This window comes from Melanerpes formicivorus, unplaced genomic scaffold (assembly GCF_026170545.1).
Source record: "Melanerpes formicivorus ecotype bairdi unplaced genomic scaffold, bMelFor1.0.p_v2 SCAF_4, whole genome shotgun sequence".
Lineage (NCBI taxonomy): Eukaryota > Metazoa > Chordata > Aves > Piciformes > Picidae > Melanerpes > Melanerpes formicivorus.
Window position 1 is genome coordinate 24,798,478 of NW_027142356.1, and position 27,704 is coordinate 24,826,181.

General features: G+C 48.7%; 1 protein-coding gene across 4 annotated transcripts; it reads left to right on the forward strand.

The window, feature by feature from the left end:
- The first annotated feature begins 6,240 nt into the window (after positions 1-6,240).
- Positions 6,241-27,704, forward strand: TMPRSS11E (transmembrane serine protease 11E). Of its 4 annotated transcripts, XR_010987240.1 has the most exons (11): positions 6,241-6,317; positions 15,706-15,829; positions 16,882-16,997; positions 17,347-17,414; positions 19,812-19,975; positions 20,848-20,886; positions 21,891-22,071; positions 22,294-22,559; positions 23,664-23,806; positions 24,503-26,828; positions 26,936-27,703. XR_010987240.1 is itself a non-coding variant. In XM_068137374.1 (10 exons), exons 2-10 carry the CDS (start codon positions 15,718-15,720, stop codon positions 24,662-24,664), a joined length of 1,251 nt encoding a protein of 416 aa, XP_067993475.1. In that variant the 5' UTR covers positions 6,241-6,317; positions 15,706-15,717; the 3' UTR covers positions 24,665-27,704. The 4 variants fall into 4 exon arrangements, 3 of the variants coding, with proteins under 3 accessions (XP_067993475.1, XP_067993477.1, XP_067993476.1); XM_068137374.1 differs by having other exon boundaries at positions 24,503-27,704; XM_068137376.1 differs by having other exon boundaries at positions 19,875-19,975; positions 24,503-27,704.

The window sequence follows — 27,704 nt, forward strand, 5'->3', positions numbered from 1 at the left end:
ACATCTCTGTCTCTTGGAAACACCTCCAGGGATGGAGATTCCTCCCTGGGGAACGTATTCAGTTTCTGTTTTTGCACCAAGGTCTCCATAGGCAATTCTTTGCACCAGCAGGTGATTGTTCTTGCTTCTTTCTGTTTCAAGAGAGGCTCCACGCTCCTGCCATATCATGCACTGAGGGCACACGTCTCTATTACCTCGGTAAGAAAACTAGAGCTGTCCTGGCAAACATGCTGAGGAGGAGTCACAAAGGTAGTTGAAGCAATGCTGATGACACATCAGTAGAGCAAGGTCTTGTTAATGGCTTAGTGTTTAAGACAATTCTTCAGCATTCTGCAAGTTAGGGCAGTTCTGGATAATGTTTCTCAATTAGGAGAAAGATTGACAAGGCAGCAGGAGGCTCCAACCAGGAAGCTAATTCACAGTTGTTTAATGAGGAGGAATTCCTCAGGATTATCCTGAGTGAGAGACTGAGTAAATGCTGCTTGACTCAGAAGCCTAGGTGAAACTCTACAGTTTGCTCTTAAGGGCACACGAAGCAAAACAAGATGGGTAAAAAGGAAAAAGAAGGGGTCACAGGCACAAGAAATGTCTTCTGTATCCACTGGTTTTGGATCTGAGCTCCTGCTGGCAGTGTGCTCCATGAGGCTGGCAGGATAGTGTGAAGAAAGGACAACTGAAGGCTCAAGGCTGCTTGTGCAGTGTGCTTCAAGTAATCTCCAGTTTGTATTTGAACTGGTCCCAGCTGAACAGGATCTTGGCTATTCCATAGCTTGTGCTGATACAGCCCTGAGTAGAGCAACCTGGTGCTGTTAGTATTGTGTTAGGGATAAAGCACAGCAAATGCAGCCCTTGCCTTTGTTTGCTTGTGGCTTTCTGGCTGTATCCTTTATGCAGGGCATGAGACTGAAATTGCAGCATTGTCTGGGTGATGCTAAAGACACCAGAGCACTGGTGGTGCAGAGGGGATGGTGAGCTCTTTGTAGGGAAAGTCCACTCTCTGTGCATACTGCTATGAAACTTAGATGCTTAAGGCACAGCTGTGAATGTGCTCTGGGAGTCAGGTACCTGTCTGCCCATTCATGGATTTATTTCTTTTCAATAAGCAGGGTGAATGAAATGCTGTGCATGCTGTGCTGCCATGGGGTGTCTCTATTCAGACACCATCAACAATTACATTTTAGCTTTGTGTCAACTTTCTTCCAGCTTCAGCTCCTGCAGGTATTGTGCCTGAGCATTACTTTGATTCTCATCTCAAGGGGGACTGTCATCAGCTGCTGTCATCAGCAAGAGGATGCTGCTTGAACATATTGGGCAGATGAAGTGTCAGGCTAGAGCAGGCTCCAAAGTTGGATTCCAGTTCCAAGCATATGCAGTATATGAATGAAATAAACTTGTCAGCAAGTCCTCTGCCAGCTGTAATCAGACACAGCCCTGGCAGTCTCAGCTGCAGTGGTATTACCAAAAAAAGATCATCAAAAGGGCAAGAAGGGCCTTGTGTTTTGAAAACTTCTCTAGTGCCCTCAAGTTTCATAAGGACAGATAATTCCTCAGTAACACCAGAAAGGAAAACAAATGCTCAGCAGGTGTGGGACTGATGGCAGATGCTGTCCCTGCTCACTGTAAGGACACTGGACAAGATGACCCTTGAGGGTCCCTTCCCACTCGATGTGTTCTGTGATAAAGGATGTTGGTAGCTTCTGGAAAAGTGGCTTGATGCTGTTTTTCAGGAGCTTTATTTTAACTACCAGATGAGGATTTGAAGCCAGGTCTTCAGAGAAGCGCAGGCAGGTGAGTACTGGAGTGACTGAGCACCTGCTCTGCAGAGCCATGGTGCTCATGTTGCATGATTGGTGGCCTGGGCAGAGGAAGCTGAGCAGTGGTCAGAATGCAAGACTGCAGCATGCTGTGTGCTTGGCTGCCAATTTGTGTTCAGTGAGGTCTGCCTAGCTAGAGATTATCCCTGGAAATTACACTCCTTTTAAAGTTTCCTGCTCCCAAATACCTGATGTAAAGAATCATGGTCTGAAACCCAGAGTTTGAGTCGCTTGTTGGGAAATGTGCAGATTGTATCTTCAAAACCTTGCTGGTACAGAGGTGAGCCAAGACAAACCTGGTGTGCCACTTTATGCACTCCAGTAACTGGTGTTTGCAAAGGCTGAATAGGACTGAAACCCAGTGGCAGCCACAGGCATCCTGTGGGAAAGGACATTCAAACTCAGGGACAAGCCAAATGGTGTGGTGGTGTGTGCTGTGCCTCGCACAAAAGTTTCAATGTGCCTTTCCCAAACTACTTTGAAATATATTCATGCTGAAGATATAAAATATTGCTAATATGTGGAAGGATAGTATTGTGTAACCATGAGGAAAGCATAAGCAGTCAAATTTGGGCTTGTTTGGAATGGGTAGCAGCAGAGCTGAGTTGCCAACTCTTTTGTGGCTAATTATTGTAATCACAGAATGTTAGGGCTTGGAAGGGACCACAAAAGATCATCAAGTCCAACTGCTCCTGCCAGAGCACAGGTCACACAGGAACACATTCAGGTGGGTTTGGCATGTCTCCAGAGAAGACATTCTAAAACCTCTCTAGGCAGCCTGCTGCAGGGCTGCAGCACCCTCACAGTGAAAGAGTTTTTCCTTCTGTTCCCATGGAACCTCCTCTGCTCCAGCTTGCACCCATTGCCCCTTGTCCTATCATTGGACATCACTGAGCAGAGCCTGGCTCTGTTCTTCCAACACTGCCCTTCACATCTTTATAAATATGAGTGAGGTCACCCCACAGGCTCCTCTGCTCCACAGGCCCTCAGCCTCTTTTCAGTGGGGAAATGTTCCACTCCCTTCAGCACCTTGTAGCTCTGTGGTGGACTCCCTCAAGCCGTTTCCTGAGGCTCTTCTTGAACTGAGGGGCTATATTCCTAATGTAGCTTCACTGTGGCAGAGCAGAGGGGTAGGAGAATCTCAATGGACCTATTCACTACAGCCCTTCTAATCCCAGGATGCCCTTGGCCTTCTTGGCCAAAAGGGCACATTGCTGGCTCATGGGCATCCTGTTGTCCACCAGGACCCTGAGATCCCTTTCCCCTAAGCTGCTCATGTCAGTCCCCAACCTATACTGGTCCATGGGGTTGTTCTTTCCCAGGTGCAGGACTCTATACTTGTCCTTGTTGGATTTCGTTATGCAGACCTAGGCTTTTGCATTCCAGCTTGCACAGCCCCTAGGCATTCCTTTCCTCCCTGAATGTGTCTGCAGGTCACAGCAGTGAAAAAGTCTCAGTGTGCTGCACTGGGGGCTGCACTCTTCAGCTTGTGCCTACAAAGCTCTCTGAGTTTCCTTCAGCTTTTCTACTCAGGAAGGCTGGTAGCTGCCTGCCTCAAAAGCTGTATTTAGGGTGGCAGCACTGGATCAGTACTGACTTCTTGAAAGAAGAGCTGTTGTTCCAACAGCAGAGCTAAGCGATTTGGCAGCAAGAACCTTTGTAGCTGCCAGTATCCTCCTGGGAGTTTTCTACCCTAGTATTACCTCAAGGTTGTTGTGAATAAACTGGTATTTGTGGCTTTGGTAAATACCTTGGTAACTGGACACTGGTAGCTGGACAAAAGGTGAAGAACATGCTTGACTCATCAGTCATGGATGAAGTGGTGTCATCCCAGTGGCCAGGTGTGACAGAAGCATTCATTTTCTGCCAGGAGTTCATGTAAGTGCCTGTTCTATGTCCTACCTCACTCACCAGGCTTTGGGGGAACCCAGGAAAATGGCACTGCCTGTCTGAAACCAAGTTCCTTAAAGACAGCAACAAATTTTGGTTGCATGTAAGACATGCCTTTGTGTCACCTCTTTAGGCTCCCAGCTCAAAGCAACGCCATTCAGCCCCTTCATGGACTGCTGTGGCATCAGCTGCAGGTAGCAGACAGGTAGGAGTGTTTGTGGCAGGAATGCCTGCTGCTGAACACAAGCTGCCTCTGCAACCTCAGCTCAGTGCTCTCTGGAGTGCTGACAAATGTGGTGCCTGTAGGTTCTTGGCAGCTGGGCTAGGTGGTCATTGCAGGGCCCTTCCCGCTGAGCTGTTCTGGTAAGAGGGCTGCCATGGGTCCTTAGCAGTCTAGGAGCAAAGACACCAAGGTCTCTTTCCTGTGGCTACTGATCTAGCTGGGCAGCTCAGAGCATATGTTGCCTAGGAGACAGGTAAGGAAAACAGGGATGCCAAGCTGGCAGTTTTCTCTCACAGGGCTAATAATGCTTGCTATGATTATCATGAGGGAATATCTGGGTGCTACAAGAACTAGAGACCTGTGGAGTAGTCTATGGAGGACACCTAGGGAAGGGTTTTAGATGGGAGATTAGGAAAAATTCCTTTGGTGCATGAGTGGTCAGGGACTGGAACAGGTTGCCCAGTGAGGTGGTGGAGTCACCATCTTTGGAGGTGTTCAAGAAGTGTGGACATGGCACACTTTTCTTTACTTCATGCTGTAGTTGTGCATTGAAGCTTTGCCTCCTCACCAGCTGTGTTATGACAGAGGTCCCAACTGTTCACAGCTTGCCCAAGCTCATTTTGAAGTTTGTCAGTGTAGCACCAGGAGGCATATCAGTGCTGTCTCTTGAATGGGAAGCCAAACCACTTAGCTACCTGATGACTGAATCACTGCTGGCTGTTGCCTGTCCCTTTTTCTCAGCCCCAGGGTAGTGCTGTCAGTACAAGAAGATGCACAGACACCTTGTGCAGAGAGGAGACCCTTCACCAGGATTACTGCTTCCTTAGTCAGTTTGGTGCCTTTTTGCCATGAAAGTAGGGCTGGAAGAGCTTTTCACTGTCCTAAAAGCCTTCTCAGCTGAAGCTTTTTCCCTGCAGGTGGAGGCTGTTCAGAGCTTGCCATGAAGTCTCTGTGTGTTGTGTTTTGCCACCTGTGCCACAATCAAATCACCAGAAAGGGCTCTGCCTCTGGCACTGGAACGAATGTATCTTCACAATGCCTCCCTTGGGTCAGGTAACTATGTGACACTTGACACCTTACCCTTTGAAGCTATCACTCTCTAGCTAGGCTTCTGGCTTTGTTCTTGCACATCTGCCCTGACTCCACAGAAGTGCTCCTCTCTGGGATAGCAGTGCAGCTGCCAGGTAAAGCATTGGGAAGCAGCTAGGCACTGTGCACCATTGCCAGCTGTGCTCATCATGTTTCATAACAAAAGATGCTGAGACACTGAAGCTGGATTCTGAGAAACTGAGGGTCATCTTCAGCTCTTGTTTCGTCCAAATGAGACTGACTTTCCCAGAAAGGCAGCCTTCCTGTTACTTGGCTGTGGACTGGATTGAAGGTGGAAGGACGAGCTGCAGCCACGTGATACGATTTTGCATCACTGTGTTATTAAGCTGGCAATCCCTGAGCTGTAAAGGTGTCAAGCAAAGGTCATTAAGGTGGAGGAGAAGAGTCCCTAGATGATAGAGACTCTACTGCAGCAAAGGAAACATGCCACACAGGCATCTTCTTGTGATCTTCTGTGTTTGGTGAAGCCAAGAAAGTTGAGAAAAGGCTTCCCAAGAAAAGGCTGAGAAATGCTACTTGAGGTTAGCTCGTGCTTGTATGAACTGCCTTGGCACTTATCTGTTCTGACTAGCAGAAGTACCAATACTTACCTAGACAACCTGCAGATATATATGGCACAAGTGGTTATGGCCCAGAAGGCTTTTTTTCCAGGGCAGAAGTGTGTGTGTGGCTAGGTGGCCACAATTAAAATGAACCTCTAGGGAACTAGAGAAGAAAGGTGAACTGGAAGATAGCTGTTGTTACAGGGGCATGTTCTGGTCTGGGCAAATCACCTATTTCGAGGGAGCTGAAGGGAGATGAGACATGGCACTGAATCTGTATCAATTTCTGTCAGCTCCACAGCTGTCCTGGAACTGACCATTGTCCTTTAGAACACATTGTGTTTCCTGTGTGGGCTCTGTCCATGGTTTTCCCCTGTTTTTGTAAATAAAGAAGGAACCAAACCCTGTGTCCTTGCAAAATGTTCATGACTCTTCTGATTTGGGGTGTTGCAGGGTGCAGCTAATGCTCTAAAAAGGCTTTGGGATTCCTGGATGAAAGGTGTGATGAAAGAAGTGTATTGTTATTGTTTTAGGGGAGGAATCATGCTAGTGGGTAAGCCTCTGTCACTGAGACTGGCTGGACTCGTTTGTTCTGACTTGCCCATGACTCCTTCCTTTCCCAATTCAGGAGATAAAGCCTCAAGTCTATGCTGAGATGCTGCGCAGTGCGCTGTGGCAGCCGGGACGCTGCAGCTCCCGGACACCAGCTGCTTGCTGACCTCTCAGTGATAGCCACAGGTGAGTGCTGCAGCCTTCTGACTTGTTCCTTTGTCCCTTGGGTAGCATGGCTACACTGGGGTAGCTTTATAGTCTGAACTTTACCTGAGGGTGTGGGGAGGGCAGCATGAGCTCTGAGCTGCCTTCTGACTTGAGCTGCTTTCTGGGCATCAACAATCTTTCTGATATTTCATCCTTCCTCCTCACCCAAAATGCACTTCCCCCCCCCCCCCCCAATGATTCCACGGCCCCTCTACAGAGTGTTATGATGACAAATCAAGGTGGCTTGTGGCCACAGAAATTTGTGATGGGGGAGCAGGTGAAAAGCCATTTGCCTGGATCCCAATTCTGGCTTCCTATTTGCACTGGCACAGTTAGAATGTGCTGCGATCAAAGCTGCTGAGCTGTTAGCATAGGACAGGGGGGCAGCAGAGTCAAGCAGGTAACAGTAACTTCTTGTACTCTTGTTTGTCTTTATGAGCTTTGTATACAGCCAGTGAAGTGTTAATCGTCAGAATCAGCTTGAAAATGCACCAGATCTGGCACCAGATCATTCACCCACCCTGCCTTGGAATGAAAATCCAGCTGCAAACCCACAGAGATTAGAACTGCTTGTTTGGTGCCTTGCTTCTGAAGTAGTTTTCAACCAGTCAAGGCAGGAGAAAGGGAAGCAGGCAGAGCTATTTTCAAAGGCTGAAAAGCAGAGGTCCCCTGCTATGCTCTCAGACTGCCAAGCTAACAGAATGAGATACTTGTCTATGACCATTGCAGCTGGAAGTGGAAATCTGAGAGGTAAAGATGCCATAGAAGCTGAAGAACCTTGTGCTAAACTGATTGCACTCAGTAGCCATACACTTAATATTTCCCTTATGCTGGGGTGGCCTTCCATGTGTTCATGCAGATTATCAAGTCCATGTGTGGTGAGTATCCCTCCTGGTTCTGCTAAAGCTTACTTCTCAAGGTTTGAGAAGGGCTTGTTATTGATCAAGGCTGTCATGGTTATGTCCCACAGACTGTTGTGGTACAGGAAGCTGGCTCCATCCTGACAGTTCATAACACCCCAATGAATGTGAGGAACCAAGCTGTTGTGTGAATTGTGAAGGCGATCAAGTAATTGGGGAACCATATATGGACACCATCTTGCCACCAAGGATGTAGTTACTGCTAGGCTCTGAGTTAAGACATCCCAAAGACTGAATCTTGCTGCCAGTGATAAGAGCAGTGTTTGGAGCTGTTGCGGCAGCCCAGCTGAAGTGGCTCCTGGGAAGCAGCAAAGCCTTGGTAGAATTGGATGGTTATGGGAGGAACTCAGTGAGTGGTAAATGCATTAGTGGTGTGTTATGAGTGCAGAGGGGTAGCATGCAGCAGCTGCTGTTCTTGTGGGGTGTTTGAGGGTGTGGGGAGATCAGGCTGATTCAGCATGACGCATAGCGCACACACACATTTTGTTTCCCTCAGCAGATGCCTTCAATGCCTGGAAGTCTTCCATTGTATCAGAATTGCTTTGGGAGGGATCAAACATGGAGTGATTCAGGTCAGTAGGTGCTAGCAAGGGCAAACAAGGGTCTTGTAGTACTTAGGTAGCCACTAGCTGCTTGTCTTTCAGTGGCCTAAGTAGATCGTTGTCCCTTTCTCTTAGACGTGTGTGCCCTCAATATGTCCCCAGTGCAAAGGGGGAGTGGCAGGCTGCTGTGATTGCTTGTGGCAAAGTTCAGAGTGGAACTGGCGCTTGCTTCACAGCTCTGTGCTTCTGTTACAGCACTTCTGGACTAAGCCAGATGCTCTTTGCATTGAGGGTAGTGGAACACTGCAACGGTTGCCCAGGGAGGTGGTGGAGGCACCATCCCTGGTGACATTCAAGGTCAGCCTTGATCATAGAATCACAGAATGTGATGGGGCTCTGAGCAACCTGATCTAGTTGGGGATGTCCCTGCTGACTGGAGAGGGCTGGACTAGAAGATGACATTTAAAGGCCCTTTCCAACCTAATGCTTTCTATGATTCTATTTCAGCTGCTGCCATTCCCAGCCACTCTGCCAAGGTAGATACCTTCAGGGACCTAGTCTGGATTCCCCAGCTGCACTCAGCAGACCAGCACATGAGTCTGCACAGTTGTCTTATGAAAGCCCCTGTTTCTATGTACAGTGGCTGTAGGGATGTACCCAAATTAATTTTCAAATGGGAAAACCTGGCATAGTGATAGACAGGGAGAGACCCTTCTCAGCAGATGTCACCCAAGGTCTGCCACTAGCTTTTCTGAGAGTGCTGGAGTACCAGTGAGCAGAGGTAGTGATAAAAACCATAATTGTAAGTGTAATACAGGAGGATGGTAGCAGAGGTTGCATGTTTTCTTCTATACAGAGTGTGGTAAAGCTTCTGGTGCCAGAGGACACGGCTTGGGTTCATCTAAAAGCAAATGTAGGTTGGGGTGCTATGAAGGTCTAGCTTAAGAAGTCAAAAATGTCAAGAGTGCATCTGTGAAACAGAGCAGGGTGGCTGCTCCCTGCTTAGCATCTTGACACTTTCTGGTCAGTTTTCTTTTGCTATTCTTAGTGAGGCTTCAGGTAACACACAGTGGCTCAACCAGAAGAGGTAGATGAGCTCGACTTAGTGAATCAAACCCTGTCTGACAGAGGTGGGAGCTGAACTTTGATCACTTGCATTGTAAATGAACACAGGAACCTTGTAAGCAGTTTAGTCTGGGATGAGGGAGGAAAAGTAGCTTGTCACCTGTGCATTGTGCTTGCCTTGCTTTTGGGAAGCGTTCCAGGTTGGAAAATGATGAATTAATTTTTGGGGTTGTTCAGAAATACAGCCTTCAATCCTATCTGTTCTCTCCTTGGATTCACAAGGAAGAGCAGACAGTTTTGGCTCAGTAAAATCTCAGCCCAAGCCTTTTTCCTAGTGTGCCAGCAACTTTTAGTGTATCTTCGTGTCTTTGTATTTCACTTACTAACATAGCCTTGATACAAGAGAGTTTAACATCTCTCAACACAACTGTCTTTGAAACAACTCTGCCTGAACAAAGCTGTTTCCAAAACAGTTCATGCAGACGGGTTTGTTTCACTACAGCATAACTTTCTGGTGATCAAAACGCAGTCTTTGGCTCAGAGACAAGATGTATGAGCTAGGAGACTTAGTGTTTTGCATTTCCAGACCCAAATGAACTGAGACACAAAGCTGGCAGGTGCCACTGGCTCCTTGTCTTGGGCCCTTGAGCATGAAGTGTGTTTTAGATGAGAACAGGGCTTGCTGGAGGAGTCCAGTACTCATCCCTGGTGTTGCCAAGGTAAGCAGTTTTGTACTGAAATGAAAGATTTGGGGTGTGAAACCCCTCCCTAATGCACTGCAGACCAAAACTGCCAGACACAGGCCATGACAGGTGGCTTTCAGAGCAGACAGGATGCTGCCTATGTGGTCTCCTTGCAGAGTTCTTCTTTGGATTCTCTTGAGGAATGAAAGCTCTCTTCCTCCATGATAGAGGACCGATGCATTGGTGTTGCTGAATTCCCTTGTCTGACTTCCTGGGAATTAATTTGTTGGAGTTTGGGCAGTGAAAATGTCAAAGCATATGGCATAAGGAGGCAAGAAATGTGAGGCTTGGGAAGGCATCTACCCAGTCAGCTGTGGTATTTGGGGTCTTCTGAAGAACACTCCTGTGTGTCAGGGCAGTGTTTCTTTGCCACAAAAAGAAAGGATGCATCTGTGGGTCAAGATTGGTGAGATTATCTCTGCCTCTGCATTTGTCAGCACCACAGGACATCAGTGTTTTGCTGGCCAGGGAGTGTTGTTAGGTGGAGCAGAGTTCCCTTGGTTACCTGAGTGCAGAGCTGACCATGCTTAGGTCTGATTCCTGAGCAGAGGAATCCACCTGCTGCTGAGCTCTAACTGCAGAGATGGATGTTCCAGGAATGGGAGTCCCTGTTGGGTGGTTATGCTGGTAGGGCATGACAAGCCTGTCCTCCATAGCCAAAGGGCAGAGGGGGTGAAGGAGCTGGTAGGAGGTGCAATGAGTGTGATTAGTGACTGAATGCACTGAGAAACAGCACCCTGCACCAGTACAGGTCAGGGGATGACCTGCAGAGAAGGACCTGGGAGTGCTGGTGGACAACAAGTTCCCCATGCGCCAGCAATGTGCTCTCATGGCCAAGAAGGCCAATGGTATCCTAGGGTACATTAAGAAGAGTGTGGCCAACAAGTTGAGGGAGGTTCTTCTCCCCCTCTACTTTGCCCCAGTGAGGCCATACCTGGAGTATTGTGTCCAGTTCTGGGCTCCCCAGTTCAAGAGAGACAGGGAACTGCTGGAGAGAGCCCAGTGGAGGGCCATGAAGATGCTGAGGGGCCTGAAACATCTCTGTGAGGAGAGGCTGGGATCCCTGGGGCTGTTTAGCCTGGAGAAGAGCAGCCTCAGAGGGGATCTTCTCAGTACTGATCAGCATCTTAAGGGTCATGAGAATGGGACTGGCATCTTTTCAGTGATGCCCAATGACAGGCTGAGGGGCAATGGACACAAACTGGAACATGAAATTCTGCCTGAATATGAGGAAAAACTTCTTCATACGACTGCTTTTCCCAAGAGAGGTTGTGGAGTCTTCTCTGGAGACTTTCCAACCCACCTGGATGTGTTCCTGTGCAATGTGATCTAGGACTGGATGGTCTCAGGACGTCCTTTCCAACCCCCACGACTCTGATTGTCTGAGTGCACATAATTTGCCAGGCTGGATGTGGCTCTGGACAACCTGATCTAGTGTGAGGTGTCCCTGCCCATGGCAGGGGGGTTGGAACTAGATGATCCTTGAGGTCCCTTCTAACCCTAACAATTCTATGATTCTATGATAATCTGAACAAGAACTGTTTTTGACAGCAGGTCTCAGCAGAGGCAGGCTCAAAGCCAGACCTTGTTGTGAGTGTGGTTTGTGAATACAGCCCCCAGCATGGCAGCATCAAAGGCCACAGCTCCTGAGCAGCACCAGGAGCAGCTGCTGCTCTGACAAGCAAGGCACATTTGGTGTTGCCTGCACAGCTCTCAGAGCATCTGTCCCACAGGTTGAGATGCTCACTTCTTGGGTCTGAGTCTTGAGCTGTTGTAGCTCAGACATAAGGCTGTGTCCTGAGGAAGTCTGTCTGTGTACAGGTGAAGAAAGGCAGTGATGATGAAATGAGTACTGCAGCTTCCAGAGCTGCAGGGTCAGCCATGTGCTGCCCTCGGGGCTGTGCCATCTGTTCCCTATGTCACAGCAACAGAGTCACCTTGCTCTGAATGATCTTCAGGCAGAAGCAAACTGGGGCAGGGACATGGAGACTGACAGCAAGGGCTCAGGCTGGAGAGTCAAAGCTCTCCAGTGAGAGGTGGCAAGCTGAGGAGGGGTAGAGGTGTATTGCCATGCTGGGCTCTCTGGTTAGTCAAGGGGCTTAGTCTTAAGGGCAGTAATTGTCTGCCCATGAAGTATGCTGCAATGCTGTGAGCTGGTACTGTGGAAGACCATGAGCTGTGAGATGAGGATGGGAACACTCCGTGGGAGGCTGCAGCATGCTCAAGAAACTGAGGCAGGGTAGCCCCACTGTTCTGAAGGGCTTATGGTTGCTATATACAGTGATGGTGAGAAGTGGAGACCTCCATGGAGCCAGGTGTACATTATGTGCTTATTGCAGATCCCAGAGAAAATAATCTTGGCCAGCATGGGCTATCAGACTCCTGTGAACTGCCCTACAGTCTGTTTTACAGAGCCTTGCCATCAGAGAGCTGAGCTAGATTTGTAGAAAACTTGGACTGTGCCTTGCTAGAATGTAACTTTCTGCCAGTAAGGCAGGCAGGAGAGGCACTAGGCTTCTCCACAGCATCTGACTGAAGCACCTGTCCTGTATGTGTTTTGGTAACATTAAGTTGCTGCTTGTGACCACTTGCAGTTGTGGTGCTGGCTGAAGTGACCCTGTTTAACTCTTTCTTTCCAGTATGCCACCTGTTTGAATGGGTAAAAAACTTGTTTGTTTCCCTTCTAAAGCAATGGGTGGGATACCTGCCTGCACTCATAGTTTCATAGTTTCATTCAGGGTTGGAAGGGACCACAAGGATCATCTAGTTCCAACCCCCCTGCCATGGGCAGGGACACCCCACACTAGATCAGGCTGGACAGAGCCTCATCCAGCCTGCTCTTAAACACCCCCAGGGACGGGGCCTCGACCACCTCCCTGGACAACCCATTCCAGGGTTTCACCACTCTCATGGTGAAGAACCTCCTCCTCACATCCAGCCTGAATCTCCCCACCTCCAGCTTCACTCCATTCCCCCTAGTCCTATCACTACCTGATATCCTGAGAAGTCCTTCCCCTGCCTTCCTGTAGGCCCCCTTCAGATACTGGAAGGCGACAATTAGGTCACCTCGGAGCCTTCTCTTCTGCAGACTGAACAGCCCCAACTCCTTCAGTCTGTCCTCATAGGAGAGGTGCTCCAGCCCTCTGATCATCCTTGTGGCCCTTCTCTGGACACGTTCCAGCACCTCCACATCCCTCTTGTAATAGGGGCTCCAGAACTGGACACAGTACTCCAGGTGGGGTCTCACCAGGGCTGAGTAGAGGGGGAGGATCACCTCCCTCGACCTGCTAGCCACACTTCTCCTGATGCAGCCCAGGATCTGATTGGCTTTGCGGGCTGCAAGTGCACACTGAGAGCTCATGTTGAGCTTTTTGTCCACCAGCACCCCCAAGTCTCTCTCCTCAGGGCTATCCTCCAGCCAGTCACTGCCCAGCCTGTATTTGTGCCTGGGATTGCCTCGACCCAGATGCAGGACCCTGCACTTGCTCTTATTGAACTTCATGAGGTTGGCCTGTGCCCACCTCTCCAGCCTGTCAAGGTCCCTCTGGATGGCCTCCCTTCCCTCCAGCATGTCTGCTGCACCACACAGCTTGGTGTCATCAGCAAACTTGCTGAGGGTGCACTCAATGCCACTGTCCATGTCCCCCACAAAGATGTTGAATAAGACAGGTCCCAGGACTGATCCCTGAGGGACTCCACTTGTCACTGGCCTCCACTGGGACATGGAGCCATTGACAGCCACTCTTTGGGTGCGGCCATCAAGCCAGTAGTGCGGCCATCAAGCCACTCACTGGCCTAAATCAAGCTTTTCTTTGAGGAGATTAAAGTCTTGAGTTGCTTCCACCTTCCCTGTCTCTCACTAAATGTACACTCACTGTGTGCAGATCTCTTGGCTGTACTCTCTGGGGTTCTATCCTCTTTTGCTTTCTGGTTTGCCTTGCTGACCATCTTCTCCTTGCAGCTTTGCTCAGCTTCCTTGCCCTCAGGGCAGCGTGTACAATCCCATTGTGCCCTACCACCACTTCACTCTCTCTTGCTATCCTGGGTTTGTGCATCATACCCTCACCTTCACTGCTCATCCCCCCTCAGTTCATTTTCTGAGAAGGAGCCTCTGCTGGTATCCTACTCTGCTTTCACTGTGGTTTCTTCTTTGCCACCCTGTGTAGTCAGCAAACCTGCAAAGATTTATTCTCTGCTAGCTTCCTGCCCCTCCCTGCCCCTGTTTCCTTGGGTGTTGGTCTGAGCTGGCAGTGCCATAGGCCTGAAAAGGGGGAAATGGCGTTTGATGAATCTGGTTCACAGCAGTACTGGCCTGGATCAGAGGGTGTACAGCAGCAGGGTGAGCAGCCAGCTGAGACCCTGCTTCCCAGAGCTCCTTGCTGCCAGGCAGCCCTCAGAGATTACCCCCTGCTTTTCTGATAGCTTGCATTGATACCAGCCACAGTGTAGAGACTCAGCGTGTGGCACGATAACAATGACTGCAGTGTGCTGTGGAATCACTGGGCAGCTGAAATCACTGCTTCAGCTGGAGTCATCCTGTTGCCAAGTTACAGTGGACATGGGCAGAAATGCAGTTTCCCTGTTCTCTTGCTTAATGCTGCACAAGAGGACGTCAGTGGAGGAGAACCATCCCTGGAGGTGTTTCAAAGAGAGATGTGGTGCTGAGGGCCATGGTTTAGCACCAGCCTTGGCAGAATTAGAGAATGGTTGGACTGGCTGAGCTTGAATGGCTTCTCCAACCAAAACCATTCTGTGATTTTGTGAGAAAGGCTTGTGTGTCTTTGTCCATGTGAAAGTCAAGTTCTCAACCCTTCTATAGGACCGCTCTTGGCTTTCAGCAAGTCACTGAGTCTGGGTCTTGTTGCCATATCACGTTTACACATGAGTAGTTATTTATAGAATCAGAGAATTGTTTTGGCTGGAAAAGCTCTCTAAGGTCATTGAGTCCAACCATAAACCTAACACCACCATGGCCCCTAAACTGTGTCCCAAAATGCCATGGCCATATGTTTCTTGAACACCTCCAGCCACAGTGACTTCACCTCCCTGGGGAGCCTTTTCCAACATCTGACCATTCTTGCAAGGAAGAAATTTTTCCTGATCTTCAACCTAAACCTCCACTGGTGCAACTTGAGGCCTTTTCCTCTACTTCTGTCACCTGATGATAGGGAGAAGAGACCCACCCCACCTCAGTCCAGCCTCCTTTCAGGGAGTTGCAGAGAGCAATGAGGTCTCTCCTAAGCCTCCTCTTCTCCAAACTAAACAATCCCAGTTCCCTCAGCTGCTCCTCACCAGTCCTGTTCTCCAGACCCTTCACCAGCTTTGTTGCTCTTCTCTGGACCTGTTCCAGCCTCATAATGTCCTTCTTGGGGTGAGGGCCCAAAGCTGAACTCCTGCCTCACTGCTGATAGGAGACAGGATGTGCTCCCTTATAATGTGCAGGTGGCTTTAGTGCCATAAACTTTTAAAACCTGTAGGGAAACAGTAGCTATTACTGCTCATGGTGACTGAAGTGAGCTCAAAGGTGTGTGCTACATGGTGTCTCTGGTAGCCTGGAGTATCTTTGATGCAGAAGTTACTTTGTCAGTCATGAATTATGACAGTTTAATAATTAAATTTACTAAATAAAGACCTGGTTGAGTTCAAACCCCTGTGTTGTCAGTCTGCTGCACTTAGTCTGTGTGGTGTTTCTCAATGGGACATTTTATTGCTACTAGAGACCTGCCCAGCTCTAGGCTTCCCTCAGGGATGTATGTGGGGCAACAGACCCACGCTAGGACACAGGAAGTTCTGACTAAATACAAAGAAAATCCTTTTGGTGTGAGGGGGGTCAGGGTCTGAGCCAGGATTCTTGAGAGCCTGGGGATTCTGTCTGTCATTGAGCAGACTGAAAACTTGACAAAGCCTGGAGAGGGCTGCTGTAGTGGGGGCCTGATTTGAGCAGAAGCTCAGGGGCACTGAGCTGAGGCCCTTCCAAACCTACCACATTCCGGCAGGTTTCTCAGCTCAGCTAAGCTGTGCCAGCTATGATTTGGCTCAGGACATGCTGTTGCCTTTAACAGAGATGAGTTTCTCCATGTTGTTTTCTTCACCACAGATTGTGATCCAGATGGAGAGAGCAAGGCAGAGCTTGAATCCATGGGCGATAGCAGCCATTGTCGTGTCAGTGGTAGTGGGCCTGGCCCTCATCATTGGCTTGCTCACGTTTTTTCTGTGCCGTGGTAAGTGCATCACCCCTCTTGCTGTCACAAGTCTTCAGCAGTCTGTTGTGTTTCCCCTGCTGCTGAGGATTTGTGTGTGCAGTTCACTCCATGGATAGAATTCACAGGAGAGAAAGTACTGGGCCCTATCCTAGACCCAAATTGATTAAAACAAGCAAGAAGAGTTAATACATTTCTTTGAGGCAAGGATTTAAGTGTATTCCTCATTTTATTTCTTGTCTTGCCTTGGTGCCTGCCACTAGTACCCATGGTTAAGCAGAGGCCAGTAGTCTCCTGTGTAAGCTAGGCTGTGGCTACCACTCAGGCTAGGCATTGCAAGTTGGGTGTTGAACAGGGTCTGAACCTGGCACCTCTAGCTGAGGTGTTCCAAAAAGAGAGGGGGCAGAGCTTTAGGCTTTTTGGAGCCCAGGAGTCAGTGCTGGCTGCCAAGGGCCCAGTTTTGGCAGCAGATGAATGAAGCTAGGCCATTCCTTTCCCTGGTCCCTGAAACAGCAGTGTGAGAAGTTTCAAGATGCCCTCCTGCGCCTGGGTGGAGCTAATCCTGTTGCTGTCTCGGCTCACCCAGAGGCTGAGAAGCTTCCACTAGGACACAAAAAGCTTTGCTCTTTGTGAACTGTGGGGCCCCTCTCTGCCATTCTCTCAAGACAGATGTAAAACTTGCCCTGGCTGCCCAACTGATGCAAACGGGTCTGGGCCTGCTGCCTCTCAAGAGGGGTAGGGACGTGCCAGAGTGCAGCTAGGGAGGGGTGAGTGTGTCAGCTGAGGTAGAAGGGGACATATGTGGGCTAGTGTCTTGTGCTGTGCTCACCTCAGGGCTGATGAGAAGAAGATGGTCCCTAGGGATATGTTATCATGGGTGTAATTTAGAGCTACCTGGGATGGTCCTCCCGGTAGAAGAAATGAGCCCCAAGCTGGTCCATAGAGCACCAAGGTAGTCCAGAGTTCCTGTTTTCCTCAAACACTGCTAACAGTAGTTCCACGGCCTGGGAGCCCTGCTTGTGCCATGCTGTGTGAGTCACAGTGCACGTCTGAGGTGCTGCTCTTCTCTGCAGACCAGAACCGGTACTACAATGCATCCTTCCTGATCACCAACGTCAACTACAGCTCTCAGTATGAGAAGCAGACCACGGAAGAGTTCAGGCGCCTGAGCCAAGACATTGAAACCATGGTAAGATAAGGTGTCTCTTTCTCTCTGCCTGACCTGTGGGTAAGAGTTCTGCACTTCTGGGATTGGGAGTTGGCCTTGCCTTTCAAACCTTGCTGGAGTGGGCTGCAGATACGCTGCTGATGGTGTGCAAGTGGATGGTGAGCACAGGTGATGTCTGTGCCAGCAGCACAGAGCAGAAGGGGCGGCAAAATCGACCAGCTTAGCTGTTTGTTCATGTTCTGCATCATCTGATGGCAGTTAAGTGGAGACCTGAAAGCATTTTCCTGTGCTCTAAGGCTCACAAGGTTGTTATAATTTGAGAGCATGTGACCACCACAGGTGCATTTAATATACTCTCTTCTTTTAACAGATATCTGCAATATTCAAGGGATCCTTCCTAAACAGAAGGTACATCAGGTCCCATGTTTTCAGGCTGAGGTGAGTCATGTGAAGGTCAAGAAGAAGGGGTAATGTGATAAACAACCTTTCTTTCTCCCTCTGACTGTATGGAGCATGCTTGCTGGTTTGTGCTTGGGTGACACCAGCAAGATGACAAAATCCTAGCTGGATGCCTTTCTCCTTCAGCACTCACCACCAGGGCTCAGCTACCTTCAGAGGTCAGCAAGGAGCAAGAAAGCTGGCCTTATACTTCTGTGCTGATTACCTGAACATCAGTTGTTTGTAGCTGTGATGTAGTAACTGAATTGGTGGGTGGCCCCAGCCTTCACTAGTGGTTAAGGGCTTGAGAAATGCACTCAGCTCTTTATTCCACTTAATGCTTCCCATGAAAGCTCAGAGTAGCATTTGCCTCTTTGCATGGTGTGCAGCAGAACATGACTGTTCTCCCTCAGAAATGGTCTGAAGGAATAAATGGTTCTGCTGTGAGGTGTCTGGATACAGAGGAGAGGGAACTGGTCTTGAGAAGAGGAGGCTGAGGGGAGGCCTCGTTTTCTACAACTCCCTGAAAGGAGGCTGGAGTGAGGTGGGGGTTGATCTCTTTGCCCTAGGAACAAGTGATAGGAGGAGAGGAAATTGACTGAAATTATACTGGGGGAGGTTTAAGTGGGAAAAATTTCTTCTCTGCAAGAGTGCTGAGGGATTGGACCAGGCTGCCCAAGGAAGTGGTGGGGTCACCATCCCTGGAGGTGTGCAAGAAACATGGACATGGCACTTGGGGACATAGTTTAATGGCCATGGTGGTGTTGGGTTGATGGCTGGACTCAGTGATCCTAGTGGTCTTTTCCAACCTCCCTATGCTTCATAGTACTTAGGATTGTGTTTCTGAGACTCAGTTCTGCCATAAAACAGTGTTCCTTAAACAGCAAAGGATGCCAGACAAATGGCACCAATGCCCTTCTTCACGGCACTTCTGGGCCTCCTTGCCTCTATGTCTCTTTGGAGTAATTTCCTTATCTTGTTCTCCATTGCTGCCTGCTGACAATTTCAACCACCACCATCCCCTATCCTGTCTGTCACCTGGAATTACAGAACTTGGCAGGCAGGCTTCAGGCAACCTCTTTGCACCTTTTAGGTTGACCAATTAGTGCATCTCTTCCAAGCTTGTTTTCACTACAAGATACCTTGCTGTGTGACTAGGCACTAGGGGAGGCAAGCTGCTGCCTTTTTTTATTTCCCTATAGGCTTCATTTGTTTTCCTTTCAGGCCGTTGGTCTGAAATGTTTGGTCCAATTCTTCATACTGGCAGTTAAGTGACCTTGCCTTGCTAGGATGACTCAAACTATTGGGATTTTTGTCTCTAGGTGCAGTGGAGCTAATTGGCCAAGGAATGAACAAGTGACAAATGGAAAGCCATGCCAAAAGACCTTTTTAACTGTTGTTTGAATGGCTGTTAGGAATGTTCTGCTAGGCATCTGGTGAAGGGCTCTGACTTGAGGTTTTATAAGTAGACCAGGGCCAACTGCATGAGGTTCAACAAGTCAAAGCGCAAGGTCCTGCATCTGGGTTGGGCCAACAAATCCAGCCCTGAAGAAAGAGACCTGATGGAGTTGATTGAGGAGAAGCTCACCGTGAGCCAGCAGTGCCCTCATGCAGCCCAGAGGCAGCTGTGTGCTGGGCTGCTGCAAGAGGAGTGTGGCCAGCAGGGCAAGAGAAGGGATTCTGCCCCTTTACTCTGCTCCACTAAGACCCCACCTCCAATACTGCATCCAGTTCTGGTGTCCCCAGCAGAAGAGCCTTCCAATACCTGAAGTGATCCTACAGTAAGGCTGCAGAGGGACTTTTCATCAGGATGTCTAGAGACAGGACTAGGGGGAATGGTTTGAAGCTGAGGGAGAGCAGGGTGAGACTGGATCTTAGGAAGAAGTTCTTCAGTACAAAGGTGGTGAGACTCTGGAATAGGTTGCTCAGGGGTGTTGTGGATGCCTCCTCCCTGGAGGTGTTCAAGGCTGGGTTGGATGAGGCCTTGAACAGCTGAGACTAGTTAAGAGGTGTCCCTGTCCATGGTGGGGAGGTTGGAATAGATGATGTCTCAGGTCCCTTCCAGCCTGAGCCACCCTATGTGTCTGTGAACTTGCTATATAGTTCCTACTGCTATATCCTACCAGCTATGAGCTGTATGGATCCCTCCTATCCTTCTGAACTGTTCCATGTACAACAGTTCACAGGAAGTTTCCTCTGGTCATTAATCCAGTGAGGACCAAGCCTTCTGCTGCCTGTTGATGTCTTGCCCTCCTTTACATCTGCCCAGCAGTGCTGTCTGTTCTATATCTCTGTGCAGACCTGTTCTAGAACAAAGCATGCAGACAGTGCAAAGCAGAACAAAGAGGGTTAGTGGGTGAAGAGGGAATAACACCACTTTGTTTTGTGGGTCTGCAGCCCAGATCCTGGTGGAGTGTTTGCGTCTGTTCTCCTGGTATTTAAATTTCCCTCTGCTGACAGTGAGGCAGTGACCTGGGGTCATGTCAACAGTGTGCTGCAGAGAAGGCTGAGAACGATCTCCTCTCCTTTGAACATTGACCAGTCCACCCTCAGCCTCACAGGCAAGTGCCTCAGGTTTGTGGGTGTAGCTTGAAACCTGTTCCTCATACTTTGCTGTTGTTAGTGTAATGAGTTTCACTTTAGTATGCAGTTAGGGACAGTTCTTGTTCTTCTGCCCTCGGAATCGTGTGCTCCAGCCAACTGTAACTTAGAAGTACAAAGAGAACTAAAGCACTGACTTGTGAGTGTGAGCTGTCCTTTGTGCATCAGACACTGTGTCCTAGCTCTGCTGAATGAGATGGTCCTCCCTCCCCAGCTAAGCAAAAAAAGCCCCAGATTGGTGGCTAGGGGTTTGCAGACCAATGCACAGTAGGTATTGAAATACAGAGTCCTCAAGTTTTTAAAAGAACTCCAGGGCTGACGTCTTTCTCTTTACTCCCTGCCATTCCTTTGCTGCTTTGACAGATTGCCATAGCAAGTGTTCATCACAAAATCCTGAGGGCAGTAGACCTCTCCCATCAGTCTGTTGCTGATTACCACTAGAATCCCTCAGAGGAGCTTTTGTAGGAAACAATCAGTAGAGTTCCGTTGCAGCTCCAGTCAGTCCCAGCACACCTGTGAACGCTGCTGTGACCACCTTGCCATAGTGAACCTGAGCAAATGCATGTAGGCATTTAGATCATGCACAGCTACCAGTGCCTGTAGATGTTACCTGGGCCTGTTTGCAGTCATTTGCTCCTTCCGTTAGCTTGAAGCTAAGGTGAGAAAGGCTTCACTCAACCTCTCTGACAAAGCAAATTGCTTTTTTTCCCATATTCTCATTCCATGCAGCAGTGGAAGCCACTTAGTGTTTGCTGGGCACAGGGAGGGAGCTTGTGCTAGCTCATGTAGCAGTGTGAGATACGCTCACTGTCATCTGTGCTTTTTATTGCAGAGCTGAACAAGGAGAGGGGAGATAACCTTTTAAACAACTGTAAGTACAACTGCTTTGTAAAGAAGGTCTGGGGACATGGAGATAGAAGTTCTGTATCATAGAATCATAAAAACTTTTCCATTGGAAAATCCTTTTAAGATCCAGTCCAGCCATTCTCTAACTCTACCAAGGCTGGTGCTAGATCATGGCCCTCAGCACCAAATTTCTGCCTTTTTGAAATATCTCCAGGGATGGGGATTCAACCACCTCCCTGGGCAGCCTGTTCTGGTATTTGAGAATCCTTTCAGTGGAGAAGCTTCTTCTAAGATCCAACTTAAATCTCTCCTGTTGCAACCTGAGGCCACTTCCTCTCCTCCTATCGCTTGTTCCTAGGGAGAAGAGACCAACCCCCATCTGGCTACACATTTCCTTTGGGTAGTTGTAGAGGGCAATGAGGTTTCCCCTCAGGCTCCTCTTCTCCAGACTAAACACCCCCAGTTCCCTCAGCTGCTCCTCACCAGACCTGTTCTCCAGAACCTTCACCAGCTTCACTGCTCTTCTCTGGACCTACTCCAGCACCTCAATATCTCTCTTGTAGTGAGGGCCCTAAAAGTGACCCCAGTACTCAAGGTGCAGCCTCTTCAGTGCGGAGTACAGGGGACAATCCAGGTTACTTTTCTCTCTGTTTGCTCTGGTTCACTCACCCAGTTTGCAGAGCCCATGTTTTGTAACCAGGTAATGACTCACATCTGGGGCAGATAAGCAGTGCCTCAGATCCACAGCCTTCAGCTCCTACAGGAGCACATCTGGGCTCGTGTGTCTGAAAACTGACCTCATGGACAAGTACTGATTCTCCTGCCAAACTTCTGTGATTCCCCCACATCTATCCCCAGACCCTTGTGATGCTGACACTTGGCGGCACTGCTGTAGGAGGCACTGCTGTAGGAGGCACTGCTGTGGGTGAAGGTTGTGTCCTGTCACACCTGCAGCTGTGAGAGCCCTCTCCAGAGCAGCTCCCAGGTTTCCCTCAGTCAGCTGAAGTGGAGGTGCCTTTCCTTTGGCAGGCTGTGGGATCCGGAGAGAGGCCTTCTCCTTCACGGGAGTGGAGAGGATCATCGGTGGGCAGCGCGCACAGGAAGGGGAATGGCCGTGGCAGGCCAGCATCCAGCTGGATGGCACCCACCGCTGTGGTGCCTCCATCATCAGTAACACCTGGCTGGTGACTGCTGCCCACTGCTTCAGAGGGTGAGTTACCAGCACCTGCCTGAGCCTGAAGGCCTTAGCACTCCGGGGTGCTCTGGCCTTTCATGGCGCACTAACATCTGTGTCTGCTGAAGGCTGATGAAGTTGGCTCTTCTCTGTCCTGTAGGAGAACCTGGCCACGTTGTGCTTTGATGCTTAGAGAGCTAATCTCCTTTGGGAATCTTGGTTTTCCATGGCTGTGACATAACCTCCAATGTCTTACAGAGGAAGGGAGCCTCGCAGGTGGACTGCCAGCTTTGGAATTCTGCTGAAGCCCCCAAATCAGAGGAAGTCTGTCCGAAGAATCATTATCCATGAGAACTACAGCGACTTCCTCCTGGATCACACCAATGATGTGGCGGTTGTGGAGCTGGCCTCTTCTATCGAATTCACGAATGACATACACAGTGTCTGTCTCCCAGAGGCATCTCATGTTTTCCCAGTCAACGCCTCCTGTTTTGTCACAGGCTGGGGAGCTTTGGAGAATGATGGTGAGTCTCTTCCTTCCCTGTGTCCCATCACACATGTGTCTGAGAAGGCTGCTAGTAGCTTTGTGGGGCTTTTTGTTGACTCTGAGTGCCTTAGGCTTGCTGTTTGACAGGCACATGTGCTGATGCACCTATGGTTGGACTTGAGGATCTTAAAGGTCCTTTCCAGCCACAACAATTCTGTGATTTTGATTGTACATGTGTGGACTTAGTTTGGTTTTACCTAGCTTGGCCAGTTTATTGGAGTATGGGGGAAAGACCCCAAAGGTTAGCCTCAGAGGAGTCAGAGCAGCTGGTTTTCATTGCTGCATGCATTGTGCTGGTTGAGTACATTCTATTTTCTGTCCCTACTGGCCCAGTCCCCATAGGATTGGCTCTGATGTGATTTCTTTTGCCATTTATCTTTGTCATAGATGGATCATGACAGTTTTCACCAGTTATTCTCTCTTTAGTCCCAATTCAGGCTTCATCCAATGGCCTGAGTGAGCTTCATTCAAATTAGTCCATATCTGTGAGGTCAGACATGATAGGACTAGAAATCTTTTTCTGAGAGCCGTTGAATTGTACAAGTTATGTTTCATGGCAGACTCCTGGAGCATGCAGTTAACCAAACAGGCTTTTCCAGTGATGTCAAGGACATAACCTTGGTTGTCCATTGGAATGGGCTGTCCGGGGAGGTGGTGGAGTCACCATCATTGGAGGTGTTCAGGAGGAGACTTGATGGGGTGCTTGGTGCCATGGGTTAGTTGTTTAGATGGGTTGGACATGATGATCTTGAAGGTCTCTTCCAACCTGGTTTATTATTCTATTTCTTCTATTTCTATTTATTCTACAGCTGAATTCAGCAGTGCAGCATGTAGAGAAATCTTAGTCCATTATGCTAATTGCATCAGGTGTGGGTGGAAGATGGGAAAGGGTTATGTTTGGGAACAACTAAAGGACTTTGGCTGGGAGAGGAGAAATGTTACCCGTCCTAAGACTTGGCCTGGGTAGCTCTCATCATTGCCTGCAGTGATAGGAAAGCTGTAGGAAAATCTGGCCACTCCTAATCCTTGTGTGGTGTTGTTTCCATACCTTGTCTGAAAGTCCTATTGCCACTTCTCCTAGGCTACAGTGTTAATCATCTTCGACAAGCAGAAGTGAAAATTATAAGTACAGCCATTTGTAATAGAAGAGAAGTGTATGGTGGAGCAATAACACCTGGAATGTTGTGTGCTGGATACTTGGAGGGGCAGGTGGATGCCTGCCAGGTAAGTCTTGTCATAAGTAACAGTGAAAAGGAAATAGGTGAGGTGGGAGGTGGCATTCCCTAGAAATAAAATGTACTTTGGGGGCCTACAAGAAAGCTAGGAAGGGACTTTAGTGTGGCTTGTAATGACAGGATGAGGGGCAATGAATTTAAGCTGGAAGAGGGGAGACTTAGACTGGAGATTAGGAAGAAATTCTTGACAGTGAGGGTGGTGAGACACTGGAACAGGATGCCTGGGGAAGTTGTGGATGCCCCCTCCCTGGAGGCATTCAAAGCCAGGTTGGATGAGGCCTTGAGCAACCTGGTGTAGTGGGAAGTGTCCCTCTCCATGGCAAGGGGATTATGATTAAGTGATCTTCTAGGTCCCTTCCAACCCAAACCATGTTATGAATCTATGAATCTTGATTAAGTTTATGGGGTTCAGTATCCTGACATGTAAATGAAGAGCTGCATGGCTTATGGGCTGAAGTCTGCACTTAGGTGTGTGGGGTTTGTATTTAGTGAAGCTGTGAGAGAATATGGTGGGAGAGACTGGAAGAGCCGTAGGCTGTCAGTGAAGGTCCATGTGGAGGCTGAATTGTGGCTGTGGTCTGAAGACAAATCCCTGTCAGGTGCAACAGAGCAGTCTGAGGCTTGCTGCGTTAGTGAGGTGAATGCTGTTTATTCTCTCCTTGCCTGTTGGCATTTCTCTCCTTAGGGTGACTCTGGTGGACCACTGGTGCATGCAAATTCCAGAGGAATCTGGTACCTTGTGGGAATAGTGAGCTGGGGAGACGAATGTGGCAAGGAGAATAAGCCAGGAGTGTACACACGAGTGACTTACTACCGCAACTGGATCTACTCCAAAACCGGCATCTGAAGGCTGCAGCGGGTCAAGGGCTGTGGACGAATCCTCTGGCACGTTCTGCTCTGTGGTTACCCTCTCAGCAGCTGCTGGCTTTTCTTGTGGTCCTGCATTGAGTGCCAGCAAGCTCACAGTGTCTGGGGCTTGAAACTGGCTTGGCCTACAGCCAGATAGGAAGGGGCTTGAGCCACATGGCAGCTGTTCATTCAGGAAGTGCCAAAGGGACGGTGGCCTTTGTATGGAGTGCACAGACCCTTTTTCCTCTGTGCCCAAATGTCTTGTCTCTGACTTGAAACCAGGCCAAGCATTTGAACTCAATCCCTTACTGGCATCCAAGAGAAGTTATCACTGAAGGATGGCCCACCCACTGGCTGTGTGCTTTTGAGGCCCTGCCAGACTGCAGGCCAGCTACAATCCAGCCCCTGACTCCAAGGCTGCTGCGTTCCTCAAGTCTCTAGTGAAGAACAGAAGATAGCTTAGATTCCTGATATCATAATGGACTGTTACCTAAAGGAATAGAGAGTTTTTTCCTTGCTGTGTTGTCCTGAAAAAGGAGTTGGTGTCAAACACCAGCATCTGCCCACCTGCTCTGAACAAGTGTGTGTGTGCAGCTACTCATCGCTTCAGCTGAGCAGCCCCTACTGCACCTCTTGCCTGAAGGATGACTGCTGGACTTGAGACCAAACCTCACTTTACTTTTGTACCAGTCTCTTGTCATATCAGAGTATTTGGCTGAATTAATTTCCACTTTTAACTTTCCAGATTATCTTGTTCTGAATAAAAGATCTTGGCTTTTTCTGCAGGATGGAGGATTCTAACAATCTTGGTATGACCACTGCCAAAAAAAAAAACCCAAAACATCTCAAACTGATTGTTCTTGTGAGTGCTGTTCTCCAGTCTTCATAATTTCATCTGTACCTATTTCAGCTGCATCCTGAAACCCCAAGCTTTTGTGTTATGCTGAGAGTACCTGTCTCTTTCAAAGCAGGGCATCACTTCTGGCTCACCCAGTAACCTGATGTAAAGCTCTCTTCTCTCAAGAAGTAGGAATTCCCTGTGTCTCATTGCCAGACCATAGTCTGATCTCAACCACTTCAGATTGTCTCTGCCTTCATGTTTTCAGGAGCCCCATGTTTCCATCTGTCAGGTAGATCTCAAACACTTCCTGTACCTCAGCAGCAGAACACACCTGTTCCTGGTCAGGATGCTTCCCTTGATGTGTCTGCAGACTCTTTCCAACACTTTATGTGGGTGCTGATCCTGACAGCAGCAAGTGCTGTGGTCTTAGTTGTTAGGTAACAAGACAGTTTCCCTGTATGGTCAGAAGAGAAAACTCAGCAAAAGAGATAATAGCCACACTGCCAAGACTTGGAGTTGGCCCAGCATGGCAAACAAGCAAGAACCTTATGACAGGCTAAAAAAGGCAAGCAGCAGACTTCTGGCATGCTTATAGGTAGAAGACCAGGGGGAAGCAGACCCTCAGTGATTCCAGTCTTAGGACTGAAGTGTTGCCCAAACTGAGTATAAATCAGCTGAAATTGGTGGTTCTGGGGATCCCCTCTGGACTGGGCAGCTTGCTGCAAATGTTGCCAAATAGGGAGCAATCCATGGACTTAGAAGTATTTTGGTTGTGTCCTGTGACCTGACTGGTGCCAGTGCAGAGAGCCCTGCTTTCCTAGAGCCCCACTGGAGCTACTGAGGTACTTGGATGAAAGACAAGGGTCTGCAGTTGTCTTCTGTACTTGTGTACATCAGGGAACTTTTCCTGGGGAATGTTGTGAACTTCAAACCTGAAACTTGGTGGCTTAATTTCTATGTAGGGAGTGAGAAGTGCCAGACTGGTTCCTTAGGTCTGAACCTAACAAACCTCACTTAAGTCCCCTAAGCAGGACATGGCTTTGAAGTGTATTGCTAGCAGAGGAAGCTTCAAAGTGGTGTGTGACAAGCATATATGATTTTTTTTTGCCATGCTGGTAGCAGTTACTTTGCCAGGACAGTGAATTGATCTTCATGAGAAAAAAGCATTATTACAGGATGCCATGGATTTCCAGTTCCCAAAGCACTTCAGGCTTGGTTTGTCAGAGGGCATTTCCCCACCCTGCTGCATTTCATTGTAACTTGGAAACTTCATATTTTTAGCCTAGCAAACCTCAGCTTTCTCACTGGTTCTCCACAACAGGTAAGTAGATGTCCACAAAATTCCTTCTGCATCTCTGAATTTTCTAGTTGTGCTTATTTTGGGTACAAAATCAGAAGGCCTGAAGCATTTTTTTTCTCTGTATCAAGGGCTGCAGTAAATATGGTTCTCCAAAGTGGCTGAAAAAGTGGACTCATCACTTGCTTAAGAAGCTCCCAGGTCTGAACATCTGCTCTGAAAAATGTGGTACCTGATCCACCCTACTGCTGAATGCCAGCACACTACAGTCAGGAGGAGTGGAGCTCAGTTTATTGTGCACTGCCCATGGAGTTCTGATGGCAGCTGGAAGAAGTTTTCTGAGCTGGTTTCTTCTGGCAACAATGTAGTTTGCTTGCTCTTGGTGATACAAAAGAGTATAAATAGGGCTTGTCAAGAAGAGCACTTGAAAGAGCAGCTCTCATCCATTGGGAATGATGGTGTGGATAGATGTAAGGGGTCTGAATCCGTTATTTGTGGCACAGCTACACTGCTGTCAGCATTGACTGAGGTTTCCTAGGAGAAAATATGGAAACCTGAAGCGAACTGAAGAAAAAGCCTTCCCTGTGAGGCTGCTGGAGACCTGGAGCAGCCTGCTCAGAGAGCTTGTGGAGTCTCCTCCTTTGGAGACTTTCAAGACCCACCTGGATGTGTTCCTGTGTGACCTGCCCTAGGTGACCCTGCTCTAGCAGAAGGGTTGAACCGGATGACCTCTAGAGGTCATTTCCAGCCCCCAGCATGCTGGGTCTCTCTGATCTGTAATGTAGGCAGCCCAAATGTTTAATTTCTTTGAGGTGCTTGCAAATTTGTATTTAAGCTGTAGTCTCACCTGGTTATGAAGCCACAAGCTTCATCTTCTCTCACCTGTATTTTCATAGGAAT